Source organism: Vigna angularis, chromosome 1 (assembly GCF_016808095.1).
Source record: "Vigna angularis cultivar LongXiaoDou No.4 chromosome 1, ASM1680809v1, whole genome shotgun sequence".
NCBI classification, from domain to species: Eukaryota; Viridiplantae; Streptophyta; class Magnoliopsida; order Fabales; family Fabaceae; genus Vigna; species Vigna angularis.
Genome location: NC_068970.1, coordinates 63,211,109 through 63,226,025, shown reverse-complemented (window position 1 = coordinate 63,226,025; position 14,917 = coordinate 63,211,109). Strand labels below are relative to the sequence as shown.

The 14,917-nt window shown below is 27.7% G+C and overlaps 4 protein-coding genes across 4 annotated transcripts; 2 read left to right on the top strand and 2 right to left on the bottom strand.

The window, feature by feature from the left end:
* The first annotated feature begins 70 nt into the window (after positions 1-70).
* Positions 71-628, top strand: LOC108346565 (agamous-like MADS-box protein AGL29). Its single transcript, XM_017585635.1, has one exon. The coding sequence runs from the start codon at positions 71-73 to the stop codon at positions 626-628; it is 558 nt and encodes a 185-aa protein (XP_017441124.1).
* Positions 629-5,893: 5,265 nt separating this feature from the next.
* On the top strand, positions 5,894-6,448 carry LOC108346566 (agamous-like MADS-box protein AGL29). Its single transcript, XM_017585636.1, has one exon. It carries the CDS (start codon positions 5,894-5,896, stop codon positions 6,446-6,448), a length of 555 nt encoding a protein of 184 aa, XP_017441125.1.
* A 3,080-nt stretch (positions 6,449-9,528) lies between these two features.
* LOC108346567 (uncharacterized) lies at positions 9,529-9,906 on the bottom strand. The gene has a single exon (XM_017585637.1). The coding sequence runs from the start codon at positions 9,904-9,906 to the stop codon at positions 9,529-9,531; it is 378 nt and encodes a 125-aa protein (XP_017441126.1).
* A 2,984-nt stretch (positions 9,907-12,890) lies between these two features.
* Positions 12,891-13,424, bottom strand: LOC108346568 (agamous-like MADS-box protein AGL29). Its single transcript, XM_017585638.1, has one exon. It carries the CDS (start codon positions 13,422-13,424, stop codon positions 12,891-12,893), a length of 534 nt encoding a protein of 177 aa, XP_017441127.1.
* Positions 13,425-14,917: the final 1,493 nt, after the last annotated feature.

Below are 14,917 nucleotides of genomic sequence, written 5' to 3'. Positions count from 1 at the left end.
TGATCCCACAAAGCAAAACCTTTCTAATAAAGTAACCCTTCTCTTTCAACCATCTTCTTCTTCTTCAATTATGGGTCGTCGTAAGATTGATATCGCAGAGGTGAAGGATCCCAACAGCAAGCAAGTTACATTCTCCAAGCGCCGCTCAGGTTTGTTCAAAAAGGCATACGAATTGTCTGTAATGTGCGGTGTAGAACTTGCTATTGTTATGTTCTCTCCTGGGAAAAAGCCTCACTCTTTTGGCCACCCAAGTGTTAATGCTGTTGCAGACAAATTTCTTCGGAAGAAGCGAACGTCAAATGTTGTCAGAGCAAATTATGTACGAGAAAATGACGCACCTAATGAAGTTGATGGCATGGAGAGGTTAAGCCAACAGTTATTTTCCGTTGAAGTTCACATAAACGAGGAACACGAGAAGGCAACGGAACTTGACAGGAGAGAGAAAGAACAAGAAGCTTCACAAGCCCAAAACAAAGAATTGCAAAATTCACCAGTGCTCCAGCGTATGGTGGAAGATTATGTTGATGCGATGGAGGTCTCAGAGTGTATGTTGCTTCTGGCAAAAGAACCTGTAATTGGAATATCAAATCGTGCAATTACCAAGAGAAGAAGAAGAAGAAGGAATTGATACTCAATACCTTCAAAATTATCTTTGCATCTCTCAGGTAAATTAGTGTTTCTTGAGAAAATAATATTTCTTGTATATCAAAAAGTAACAAATAAACTCTATATATAATTATTGTGTTCGTGTTGTTATTAATTGTATCTGTGCAACAATCAATAATTTTAGTAAGTTTATGGATTTTAATCATATTAAACATCAAGAATTCAAGAATTCAAGAATTCAAGAATTCTGTCACTTTCAATAAAATTCACTTGGTTTAGATTTGTTGAGATCGATTAATATGTTTTTTTTTTCTGAAGAGATCTGCTATGCCTTGAATTAGTAATGGAATAATACAGTATAAATCTTGATATAGAGAATATAATCCAAATCTTATAAAAATATTTGTTGTTAAAGAAGAAGAAGGAAAATTCTGAGATAACTAAGATTTTCTTACTGTGTTATTGCTATCTTTGAGCACTCTTTTGGTAGAGATAAATGTCTATTGAATAATCTTACCAACGCCAGCTCATATTACATTACACTAATTAGGATAGTTATAAATTAAACATTATAAAAATAGAAGTTAATTAATAAAATATTAATTAATAAAACTTTTTAATTAGAATATATATTGTTATGGATTCAAAAGAGGGTTGGTAAAGATTGGTATGTTTGACAGGTAATCATGTTAATAAAACTTTTTAATTAGAATATATAGGTTGGGTTTGATGTCTTCTAAAATTATGATTGTCATGATTGCAGATGTTGTCCGTTAATATAAAATTTGGTAATGGTATATATTTATAATGGACCATAAATAAATTATATAAATGAATTTAAAATTATACTTAACCCAAAATTATAAGACATTAAATTTAAAGATTTTTTTATATATATTATTTATTTTTGTCTAATGTTTACACTTACATTACGATAAATATTATCACGAGAAATTTCTTAACTTGTAATAACAAGTTGATGATACCATGTTCTAAAAGTGTAACAATTTTAAATTATATGAGAATGGATTTATTTTGTTTCATAGAACATACTTGGTATAGTAATCAAAGGACTAGAAGCATATATTGTGACAGTTAAAGTGTAATTAATATTAATTTAGATAAAATTTTTCATAACTTTTAAGAAAGAAAAATAAACGAAATTATTCTTTTAAGATAAATTAACTATACACACATTCAAGATAAAAATGTAGAGAAATCATATAAAAAAAAAGTTTTATAAATTAGATTATAAGATAATTTAGATCTGTATAGATAATGCTAGTGTAGTGGAGTTAATTTTTTTTTATGCAAGATAGTAAGATAATTAATTCTTCTTTGTCAAGGCACATAAGATATCTTAAATCCAAATGGTAATTTAAAAATATTTTTTCATGATCAAATTACAACAAAGAAACTTCAAATCTTACTACTTAAAAGTTCAAAACTCCAAACACAAAAGATAATAATAAAATTTTTTTATAGAATAAGTAAACGTTCAAGAAACTTCCTACAAATGGTAAAGAAGCAAAACAAACTCAACCAAAGAGTGATAGACTTACCTTGATTGACATTCAAAATGATCACGAGTGAGGAAAGTTATAACTTCTTTATTATTGAGATGGTTAGCCCAATGCTTAAAAAAATAACAACTTTCACAAAAACGGTTATGTATCATAGTTTTTCTAACTTTTATATTGTCTTGTCATCTTTCCCTTGTTGAATATCTTTATTTCTTATTTTCAAGCTCTCATCATCTTCTTGAATTGCTTCCCCTGTGTTCATGATCATATAAAAGAGTACAAATCATGGTACCAAGCTTGAAGTTAATAATATGGAACAATTTGAAGTTAATAGTATGCAACAATGTATTCCTTATATATGCACTAATGTAAAAACATATAATAATGATGTTTATGTTGTTGGCGAAGTAATAGAAGAAACGATGACACTATCGTAACTAAATGTAACGTTACACTGACGGTTGTAAGGATGATTGTCATTATAATTGAAAAATTGAAATATGACGATGGTTCAAAAGGAATTGTCGTTATTTGTTCAAAAAATGACAATGGTATCCTGTAAAATCATCATTATATAATTGTTGACAGATAAATAACGACGTTTAAGTGAAGTAACCATTACTATTATTTTTCCCTGAGTTAAAAAGATTAACCTTTTCACTTGTCCACGTACGTACAATGTCTTCTTTCTTGTTTCTACCCTTGGTAGACAGTGTCTTCCAACCAACACTGACAACTTTAGGAAGCTATTTTAAGCCCTTTTGCTATCGACGGTCGCCATCCTTGGAGTAGTTATTTGTTTTTCGATGTACGCCTTGAATGCCTTTCGTTATGCACGAAGTTGCCGCTACCACCGCCCCTCTTCACTATTTGACTTTGGCTACCCTTGGAACAACATTGGCGACGTCTTGGGTGCCCCTTTTCGCACAAAGGCCTTGGATGTTGGCCATTAGGGATGACAAAAATATTTGTGCCCACGGATAAAATCTGAGGTAGATAGTTGATACCCACATGTATTTATTTATAAAATCTTCTTTTTCTCACACATATCTAATTAATTTATAAACATAGTTTGTCAAATTGGGTGGGAAAATTGAATTTACCGAGAAATTTTTCACCAATAATAAAAATTTAGCTCCATTAAATTTAGGGGTAACAATTTTCCTCCACATCTTATCTCTTCTAGGTGTGTGGTTTCCAAACTCTTCTCGTCTTTGACCTCGCCTTGGTCTAAAACCATGCTCTTCTTCATCATTATCCCTTCCAAGCGTGTGGTTCTCAAACTTCTCTCGTCTTTGGCCCCTCCTTGGTCTAAAACATGTTCTTCTTCATCATTATGTGAATAACAGTCTGAATCATCGTGTCTCCTTATCCTTCTCTCCACTCCCTCCAATCTCACACTCACATCTTCATTAGACTTTTGGAGTCTTTCAAACTGCAGTTGAATGTGTTGTTGCATTTGAGCCATCTGTAAGTTCAACTTCTCAAGTGTAACCATAATATTCACAGTCTTAAGTGATGGAGGATCACTATTTTGGGAAAAAGCCACGTCCTAAGAAAATGTTAGTGATTATAATAATAATATATTTAGGACCTCACCACACCTCTAAGTGTCTCACTCAAATTTCACTCGTATATCATTCAAATAGGCTTTTTTCAAGTATTCTCTAGCCTGTTTCCACTCAAACTCCCTTTAGTGCTTGGCAAAAAACTCCAATAACTTAAGCAAAGACTGAACAAACAATGTGAAAAACGTTACGAGATTTAAGTCTTGACTCAAAAGGTCAAAGAAAATAGAAAACTCTATACAAAACTTCAATAAATTTTTAAAAGACACAAAATAATAAAATTAGAAAATTATAGGACTACCAAAAGAGTTAAATGAGACAAGTGGAGACTCTAAATAAAAGGCGGAATATAATTTAATATATTAACCGTTAATAATATGCAACATTGTGTTGAACTATACATTTTTTACTCTTATATCCATATTTTCTCTCTTTTTTTAATATATATTTGTTCCTTTTTTAATTAGATTCACTATTTTTTTTTAATTTGGGAGTTCAACGCATAAATAAAGATTGTCCTTCAAATATCAAAACTCATGCAAGATCAAGGTAAAAATTTAAGTGGGACTACAATTAACAAAAGAACACAAAAAAAGAAAAACAAATAATTTTCACGAATCAAATGTAGAAATACACATAAAAGAACAACATAAAAAAATACGAAAATTAAAAACTCAAGGGAATTGGATTTTGGGTTTTTTTAGTATGATGAAAAAAAAGAAGATAAAAGAAGATATTCAAACTAAAACCTTGTTCTAGATACCAGATGATACGACCGTGTCCAGGAAAGAGTACGATCTTTTCTGAATTTGAATCCTCAAAAGACACAACAAAAATAAATCAGAAAAGAATGTGAAACAAGACAGAAATAAGGATGTCACAATCTAACAGATTGATAAGTTGAGTGAAGATTTGCCACAAAGATGTTAATCTTTGATAAGAATGAGAGTTTTAATCCAACAACAAAGAAAATCCTCTCTAAAAAAATACAAATGAATATATTATGACTCAAAAGTATCTAGTTTGGTGCCCCTATATATAGGCACAAATGTTTTAAGGAACTTAAGAAACCTTAAAAGAAAAAGGCCAAAGACATTGAGCCCAAAAATAATTCAAAAATTAAAAAAAAAGAAAACAGAAACAAATTATTTGCCACTAAAAGAAAATTGCAAATATTTTTAATTGCCTAAATTATTATATAATTATGCTACAAGCCATGATCTTCATGTTCTTTGAATTCCAATCTTCATGGAGTATCATGAGTCTAAAGGATATTTGTTTCTCCAACTGTTTGCTCTTTGACCTTGTCATAGGTCCTTTGAATTGCAAAGACTCTTCCTCAAGTTTGCCTTTTATAGGATCAAGGGATAAGGGAGTGTAAAGGATTTTGAAGGGTAGAGAAGAAAGATACTGCTTAGATTTCGTAGAAAAAAGATCAAAGTAGTTTATCAAGAGGTAAAGGGAGCTGACCTTTTCTATAATAGTAATAGTTAGAACTACTATAGAATTTTTTTTCTTTATTACAAAAATGTCACTATATCTCCTTTTTATACTAATTATAACTCCAACTGATATAAAAAGTGTTATCTTATTTATAATTTTGTCACCATATCACTTATCATAGCGAATGAATTATCATCAATATAAAAAATCGTTATAAAAATATTTTTTGTACTAATAATTATAATCAACCATCTTTTAAATTCAGTTATAGGTCTATTTTCACAAAAATAAACTATAGTTGTTATCCACATATTATACCTAACAACTCACTATTTGAGAGGATATTGAAAAAAAAAAGTTGGCAAAAATGACCAAACAATAACATTTTCTTTTAAAACTTACGCTAATATCTAGCAAATATAGAAACCATATATATTTTTCAATATAACTATTTAATATCAGTGCCATCTAATAAGGAAGTTCATAGCCAAAATTGTTGATATAGCATCAGATTTGATAAAATTAGAAACTATAAAACATTTTAAAACACTTTCCTTATGCACAATAAAAAGAATAAAAAATATAAAAAAACTTCATATTAAAAATATTGACAATTTTCATGAGTGTGTATAAATAAAGAAGTGTGGGAGTGATATCATACACCTAAACCTTTCTAATAACCTCTCTTTTGAACCCTCTTGCTTATGGCTCCCCAATAACTTTTCTTTCTTTTTAAAGCTTTGTTCTTGAATCATGGGTCGTCGTAAGATTGAGATTACGGAAGTGAAGGACCCCAACACCAAGCAAGTGACATTTTCGAAGCGTCGAACAGGTTTGTTCAAAAAAGCAAACGAATTATCAATTTTGTGTGGAGCTGAAGTTGCTATTGTTGTGTTTTCTCCTGGGAACAAGCCTTACTCTTTTGGGCACCCAAGTGTTGATGTTGTTGCAGACAAGTTTCTGCAACAAGAAAGTGCATCAGATGTTGTTGTCAAACCAAACGTTGTCGAAGGAAATAGTTCATCGAATGATGACAACATAGATGCGCTGAATCAACAGTTGTCTGGTGTTCAAACTCAAATAAGCGAGGAACATAAGAAGGCTGTTGAACTTGACAGGAGAAAGAAGCAACAAGATGTGACTAAACTTACCTATAACAAACAATTGCAACGTTCATACCTAAAGGTTCAGCGTAAGGTGGAAGACTATCTTGATGCCATTGAAGTGTCGGAGTATATGTTGCTTCTTGCAAAAGAACCTGTAATTGGAATAACAACGCAAGCAAATGCAAAAAGAAGAAAGAATTGATGCGTTGTAGCATGAAAATTATGTTCTTATTTGGGTTCCTTATAACCCTTGTTGTTCCCAGTGTGTTGGTTGAAAAAAAAATAACATTTTGTGTGTGAAATGGTTGTTATTTATATTTGCAGAATCTATGTTATGGTTTAGTATTTCAATAATTTTATCTGTAATTGATTACTAAATTTTAGCTTGTTTCAATTTGAATGCTTTTTACAAAAGAAATCTCATTGTATTGGATGATGAAAGAATCTTGAGAATATCATGAAAATCAGGAAGATATAATTCATTCTTGTCAAAGCATTGTTGATCTAAGTGGTGATTTTCTTTTTGTTTTTTCAAATAAAAATACAAAGGTTCTGACAAATCCTGAGATATCTAAACAACAATTATACATTTTTCACTATGAAGATGTCTACATTGGATAATCTTGAAAGGTATCAACTAATATTACATTACATCTAAGATAATTGTAAACTCAAAATTTTAAAAATAGTAGTTTTTAATAAAACTTTTTAAATACAGTTCGCATTTTATTCTTAATTTAAGAGTTATGCTTACTAATTATGTTACTAGTGCATTAGTTTATCAAATTATTGATATGTTCTTATCACAATTTTTTTTTCTATCTTCTCGACGGATAAAAGCCTTAAAATTTGTCTTCGTTGTTTATGTTGTCCTCTTTTAATGATTATTTGTTCTCACTACCTAACAGTTATCTCATTTTTATTTATTTATTTATTTATAGCATTTCTCTCTTATTTATTTGATATTTGGTATATCAATTTGAAAATTCTTGCACCAGATATCAATTTTTTTATATACCATTTCCCTATATGAATATACATTATCTTAATTTCTCTAAATCCTTAACATGTAACCAGGTGCTGGCCTTATTTTAACTGATAGAAGATAATATGCAATGTATGAATATAACTATCTGGTTCAAAAATTCCAATCCTTATGTATATTTGCGTTTTATTTTTATCTGCTATGTTAATTTTCACCCCCTAAAAATCAATCAAATTCTCATAAAAAACATTTTATGCAATTTTCATGAGATAGAACAAAGATTCTTTGAAAACAAAGACTCTGACAAAGAAAATATAATAAACTAGCAATTTTACATAAATATTAAAGTTTCAAATAGAAAAACAAATGTAATATGATGCGTTATCCTAATATAGTACTACACTATAGTAATTCCAATAATGGAAAATGATCTCTAATCTTCTTAAAATTCTATCACCCATGTTAAAAGATGGTTAGATCTGGAGCGTTCAAAACAATTTGAAACTTAAGGAAATAATGAGAGAAATTTAGAACTAATTCATTACAAATATAAGAGTAATAATGAATTTATTAAGTAATATAGTGTTAATACATTACTGCATTTAATACAATAAATATATCATTGAATATATTCTTGAATTTATTAAATAATACCATTTCATGAATTCAATAATATATTAAATGTAATAATTAAATGGAACAATATATTTAATATATTAAATGTAGAAATGTATCAACAATACATTTTCTAATAAATTAATTAATTACAACTATTGAATAATAATTATTGTAAAACAATAATTAAAACAATAAATGCCTAGTTTGTTATATTATCTTTGTAAAATTTAATAAATACATTATATTTCATAAAATCATTAAATTAAATTGTATATTATATTTAAAAATACAATGACTGCAGTTAATCATTTATGTTAATTTAATAAATGTTATATCTCTTAAAAATATGAACAACATATTAGTAAATATATTAAATTTAATAATTAATATTGTATTAATATCTTGTATTTTTTAATAATTTATTACTTACTATTATTTAACAATAGTTTAAAGTAAAATAAAACATGCTAATACAATGTATTTGATAAGTTTAAGAAATCTAATATAGTTCATAAAATTATTACTGTTAATTATATAACATATTAAATAATTACTAGCATGTAAAGAAAATATTTTATTTTATCAATTATTTGGGGGTAACAAAGTTTTGAAGTATTACACCACGTTCATTAACACAAGAGTTATTATCCACACTCAACTTAATTTTGACATTCTAAACTTATTTTGACATGTAAAAAAAATACATAATAATATTTTTGTAAATAATTAAAAAGAAATTACATTTGATTTTTACAAGTCAAACTTAAAAAAAAAAGATTTTTATATCTTACTATTATAAGTTAAACATAAATTTATGTCTAATAATTATATGTTAGATTTAAATTTATGTTTCTCGAGTGAAAATTAAGAATCATATTTTATGTCTCACCTTTATACGTGAGACATAAATTTGTTTAAAAAAACATGCAGTACATTTTTTCTTTGTTTTTCTTCTTATGAAAAAACTGTTGTCAACTCTAGTGACGAAAAAAGGAAGTTCTTTTTGAATTGAGTTAATTTCTATTTGAAATTTTGTAGAAATGATTAAATTTTAATTATTTGTATTAAATCTTCAATTATCCAAGTTTACAATTGAAAATTTTATTTTTTATAATTTGTTAAAATGTGTACATAATAAGGTTATGTATAAATTAGATAAAATTTTAGTTGAGACTATTTAGTGTTATTTTTTAGATGTATAAGAGTAACTAATTTTATTTTATGTATTTCAGATATCATGCAACATGTTGTCAAATATCAAATTTATTATGAAAAATATTAAATTCTTTTAAAATTAATATTTAAAAGAATTTAATATTAACCAAAATATTAATTATACCTTCTTATTATACATTAATACTATATGCAATCTTAATTATCTCATTTTTATATAACAAATAAAATTACCTTAATACTAGTTTATGAAAAGTTCTGAGTATAATAAAAATACGTGAATACGCGTAAATGATTTAATATTAGAAATTTAGTTTTTTATTAATTAAATTTAATTACATACCATCGTTATTTATATAACGATAAATTTCAGAAAACAAACTTACTGGTACGAAATTTCTACATGAACGTTCAAATGGAGAATACATTATTTTATTATTACATTATATCTTTAAGAAAAAGGTTGACTAAAGAACAGCAGAAGGAAGAGGAAAGCAAAATTGGACTTAGAATAAAATAAGGCGGCGGCAAAGGGGGCAGGAGTTGCAGTGCTCCAACCAGATGGTGATGCAGCTTGAGTGGTACACGTGGCCGCAGGGGATTCGCTTGTTTTCCCCTTCCCCGCTGTGCCGGCTGAACCCCTCCATGCAAACGGAGCAAACCTCGTCCCTCCTCACTTCGTTCACTGTCGGCAACTTCGACACGTAGCTCTTGCACGTTGCCACTACACACCCTGATTCTCCCTCCACCACCGCAAGAGCCTCGTCCAGATCAAAACCACCCAAGTCTATGAAATTGTTCACCATTGTCACCGGCGATACCATGATCACCGCAATATCATCGCTGTTCTCTGAAATCCTATGATTAGCGTTGTTGTCATCCATTGCACAAGCTCAATAACGAATCACCTATATATATCTCACCCTCTACGATTACTTTTCCTTTCACATATTTATTGACATAGCCTGGGTCTTTCAACAGTTTCATTTTTTCAAACTCTTTTATAATAATTTATTATAAATTTGATTTTGATTGATAGTCACCTTAACATTGTTATTACCCATTTCACATATTTTAGTCTTTGTTTATTTATTTTATAATGATTGACATAATTCATCATAAATATTTTTTATTGGAAGTCATTCATATTTTGATGACAGAAAAAAAAAATATAAGATTATATAATTTGTTCCTATTTTTTTATAATGACCTGGATTTAAATTTGTCAGGTTGAGTCAAATGTTTTACTTTTGTCTCGTCTTCTTAAAATAAATAATTATCCCTTGAATAGTATTTTTCTTTTGGAGAACTTTAGAACTACTGTGAGTGAATTATAGCAGGAATCCTGCCGCATTATTAGGTATTAAGATTACAATTTTTTTACACAATATAGAAACTTAGGAATCCGTTAATTAAGAAAGACCTGGCCAATTTTAATTTTGTGCGTAAGGTAGATAAATGATAATTTTATTTTGCTTGACTTAATTTGTTAATTCTTATAATTTGATTAATAAGATAATAAATTTCGTATGGTTTAGTTTTTTTTTAGTAAATCTTTTCTAAGAATTTTATATTAAATCATCTATTATTAATGATTTATAGGATTATTAATATATATGAGCTTAGTGATGATTCAACTATCAACAGCCATTTGGTGGTCAACATAGACCTAAAAGAAATTAAGACTGTTTTTTTTAATTTAATTAAAAAGAAAAAAGTTATATAAAAAGAAGCTGAAGTGTTTTTGTACTAGTCCACCTGTTGGAGGCTCTTTCTTCCTACATCTCGAATGTATTAAAAACATATATTTTCAATTGTACATTTTTTTTTTCAAAGTATTTTTAGATTTAGAATTATCTTTGAAATATATAATTCAGAATTATAGTTTTTGAAATGTATTACAGATTGTATATTTCATTTTTAAATTTAGAATTCTTTTTCAGAATATACAACCTTGTATAAAAAAATATTTTCAATTATATATTTAGAAAGTATTTTCATATTTGAGAGTATCTTTTAGAATACATAATTCAGAATCTAGTTCCTGTAATGCATTCTGAAATTCTGGAATGTATTTCAGAAACCTGCAGTCAAACAAAGAAAAACATACCAGAACCACCATTTTAATCACCCAAATCGAAAAAAAAAAATGGAAGAATTACCTCTTCAATAGGTCACCAAAAAAGTTGATAATGCTCGTGAGAAGAAGGAAGTAAGAAGAAAGTGAGAAGAAAAGAGGTTGCAGAGTTGGAGGAAGTGAGAATATTTAAGCAAGTAATAGGATTTTAATAAAATTTTCAACAAGAATAAATTGGGAATTACGAATTTTATGAGGGTGCAGGAAAAATAAAAAAAGATATGCAGAGAGAAAGAGCCCCTATTGGATCGATATTAGTCCAAAACTCCTTTTTGTTTTTTATATATATTAGGTCTTATTAAGTGCTTTAAGCACTTGGGCCGGAAACAAAATCATGTTGTAGAGACCCCCTTTTCATTTTTGTACCCTCTTTGCAATTTTTTATTTCTTTACTCATTTTAAATATGTTCATTTGTGTGTGATTCTTTTATATTATTAAATATATATTATATTAAAAGATATTTAAATATATTTAAGGATTAAGGGGAAAATAATAATATTTTTGAATTTATAATCAAATTTTGAATAGAATTAACGTGAAAAATTATTCATAAATTTAGAAAATTAATATATATGTATATAGAAATTTAAAAAATATTTTTTTAAAAAAATAAAATGATGAGAAAACATAGAATGAATCTTCTAAAAATATAAAGAATAAACACTATAAAAATTTGTTAAGTATATATTTGTTATAAATACAAATCAATACATAAATATATTGGTCTAATGTATATTGATAAACTGGTATAATCAGTACATAGCCAGATTTGTTTAGATAAATGGTATCAAAACACACTTTTACATTCATTTAATATATAGTACAAGGTAAAAGAATCATAAAAGTATAAACTTTTATATTTTTTCAAGACTGAAGAGAGTAAAATGTAAAAAAGATAATGTCAAATGAATGTAAAAAATTTAAGTGTGTGAAAAGAATAATTTTTCATTTGTTTAATATCTAAAATTAGTCTCATGTGATAAATACATGGACACATTCATGTGAAAGAAAAATCAGAATATAGTTCTTCTTGAAATGTTGTTTATATAAAAAAAAAGTTATTTTATTCAACTAGAAGAAAACATGCAAACATGAAATCTATTACCTTTGTTTTTTCCTTCTAAAAAAAGAATATTTTGAAGAAGATGTTTGTTTCATTCTAGTTATATATGATCACCCTATTTAAAGTAATTAAGTTAAAATAAATGGAAGAAGAAGAATGAAAGAAAAATATATAACACAATATCACTCGTATAAGAGAGACGTGAACAACACGGTGAAAAATAAGATTTTTCTAGAGTAATCAATTACAAAACCTTATAATTGATTAGATGGTTTTTCTAGAGTAGTCATGATCCTCTGTCTCTCTCTAAAGAAGGACTATATAATTCCATTAATTGTTTATTACATGTTATCAATCGATAAAAGAAATCCCCAGGTCTAAACCAATACATAATATAGTATATTTGTTAGAATTCAAAACCAATGCATGATAAAAAAAAATATATATATTCTTACAGAATAATAGCATAATTCGATACAAGAATTAATGTAAAACCTGTTATTTCCATCCCATCGTATTTTTCTAAATTCAATCCCCAAAAAACACATACTCAATGCTATTGCTATTTTTTTTTTCTCATTTCAATCCGCATAAGCGGCACGAGAGAACAAAGTTACATGATAAAGTGAAATTAAAATTTAACTACAAAATTACATGTTACGTAACATCAATTCTTTCTTCTTTTCTTCACCTGTTTTGTTATTTGGACAACGGGTTCTTGTGCAAGTAGAATCAAACATTCTGATACCTCAATCGCATCAGTGTAATCTTTCAGCCTACGTTGGAATTCTAAATATGAATCTTGTAATTGTTTAAATTGGGAAGGCTGTGACAGTTGGTGCTGTTTTAGTATCTGATCAAGCTCTAAGCCCTTCTTTTCCTCCACAAGTATTCGGGCTTCAATATCTAACAGTTGTTGATTCAACCTACCAATGTCACCAACTTCTACGTTGTTTTGTTCGACATCATTTGATTTGACGATTTCATGTTCAAGAAATTTGGCTGCAACAGCATCGACACCTGGGTGCCCAAAAGAGTAAGGTCTGTTTCCAATAGAGAACACGACAATTGCAATTTCTGCACCGCACAGTATCGATAGTTCATTCGCCTTTTTGAATAAACCTGTTCGACGCTTTGAAAATGTGACTTGTCTCGTATTAGGATCCTTCACTGCTGCAATTTCAATTTTACGACGACCCATTGTTTCTTCGCACTGCTAATTACTAAAAACAACACAAGAATGAGAGAATAGAAAGAGAGAGATTATTGTCAAGATTAAGATGAATATGATATGATATGATACTTCCACAACCCTTTATTTATAAAACTTTATTTGAAATTCTTCAACGTTTCTAATATTGAAATTTTCAATTCCCAATTGTTTTCACTCCTCTACGCAAGCATTTTATTATCTTTCCTGATTTTTCTTTGAATAAATACCTATTTTAGTCTCTCTTTTTTTTAAGAAAGATCCTATTTAGTTTTCTAAAACTAGTCATTTTTTTACAATTAATATCTATTAATTGTCATTTAAGATCAAATTTATCATTGTCTATATATAATAGAATTTATTTAAATACATTTATAGCATAAAATAATATGTTGTTTTAGATATTTGTGCGCGTTAATATATCTACCTAATGCAAAATCTTGATGAGGGATTAAGTTTCAACAACGACTCTAATCGAAACATTAAGGTTATTAAAAAAATGCACCGGTGATGATCTAAACATCACTGCCATGTATGCTTAAACACGTGGTCATTATTAGATTAACCCCTTTAAGGAAAATTAATTAATTAAATTATTCGTTGATAACTCTGTTAAGGAAGGAGAAAAAAAAAGAATTATTCATTTGGTACTAAAGTGAAAAAATAGGAGGAGATATTTCATTAATGATAGTTAATCAAGTTTTCTTTTTATATTACAGACACGGGAAAAAATTGTTGTTTTTCTAGCAACTGATAAAATTATATTATTTTAATTGGATTTTCGTCGTTAGTGGCAGATTTTCGCAATTGAATCTTTGTGGTTAGTAATTTGCAGCGTATTGCTAAATTGAACTCCGAGAACTTGATTAAAATAATGTCAAAATATTTCATTAGTAAAAATGTAAACTATTTATAATTTTGTATGTTGGTCCATAGACTGAAAAGATTTTAATTCGGTTTTTCATAGAACTGATGTCATATTGACTAAATTCAACAGGGATTCAATTCATAAAATTTAAACAATTCAAGGCCCAAATAAAAAATGTTTAAAAATTTACATGAAATTTCTGAATAATATATATCCAAAAAAAAAAAGAGGTTGTATAAGTCATGCCATAATAAACAAAAGGCATACTTGTCTTCTAATATTAATAACTATATTAAGTATTCACCAATTTTAAATAATTGAAACTATACAAAACTAATACCTTTATATTAAAATATAATACACACTAAATTACAAAAAATTCGTATTTTTTATATAAAAATTATGTTAGATTTATAGCAAATCACTTATAATATAACACTATAAAAAAAATTATTGAATAACACTTAATTTTTAAGAAAATAATTAGTCACCATAATTAGTAACATAAGGCTGAAACTAATCTGATTCGATTGAAAGGTAAATAAAGTTTGACCAATACTTTTTCCTTTTTACTAAGAATTAAACTCAGAAAATGTATGAATAATTCGATCCTAGA

Coding starts and splice junctions, on each gene's coding strand:
- LOC108346565 (XM_017585635.1), top strand. CDS start 71: ATGGGTCGTCGTAAGATTGATATCGCAGAGGTGAAGGATCCCAACAGC.
- LOC108346566 (XM_017585636.1), top strand. CDS start 5,894: ATGGGTCGTCGTAAGATTGAGATTACGGAAGTGAAGGACCCCAACACC.
- LOC108346567 (XM_017585637.1), bottom strand. CDS start 9,906: ATGGATGACAACAACGCTAATCATAGGATTTCAGAGAACAGCGATGAT.
- LOC108346568 (XM_017585638.1), bottom strand. CDS start 13,424: ATGGGTCGTCGTAAAATTGAAATTGCAGCAGTGAAGGATCCTAATACG.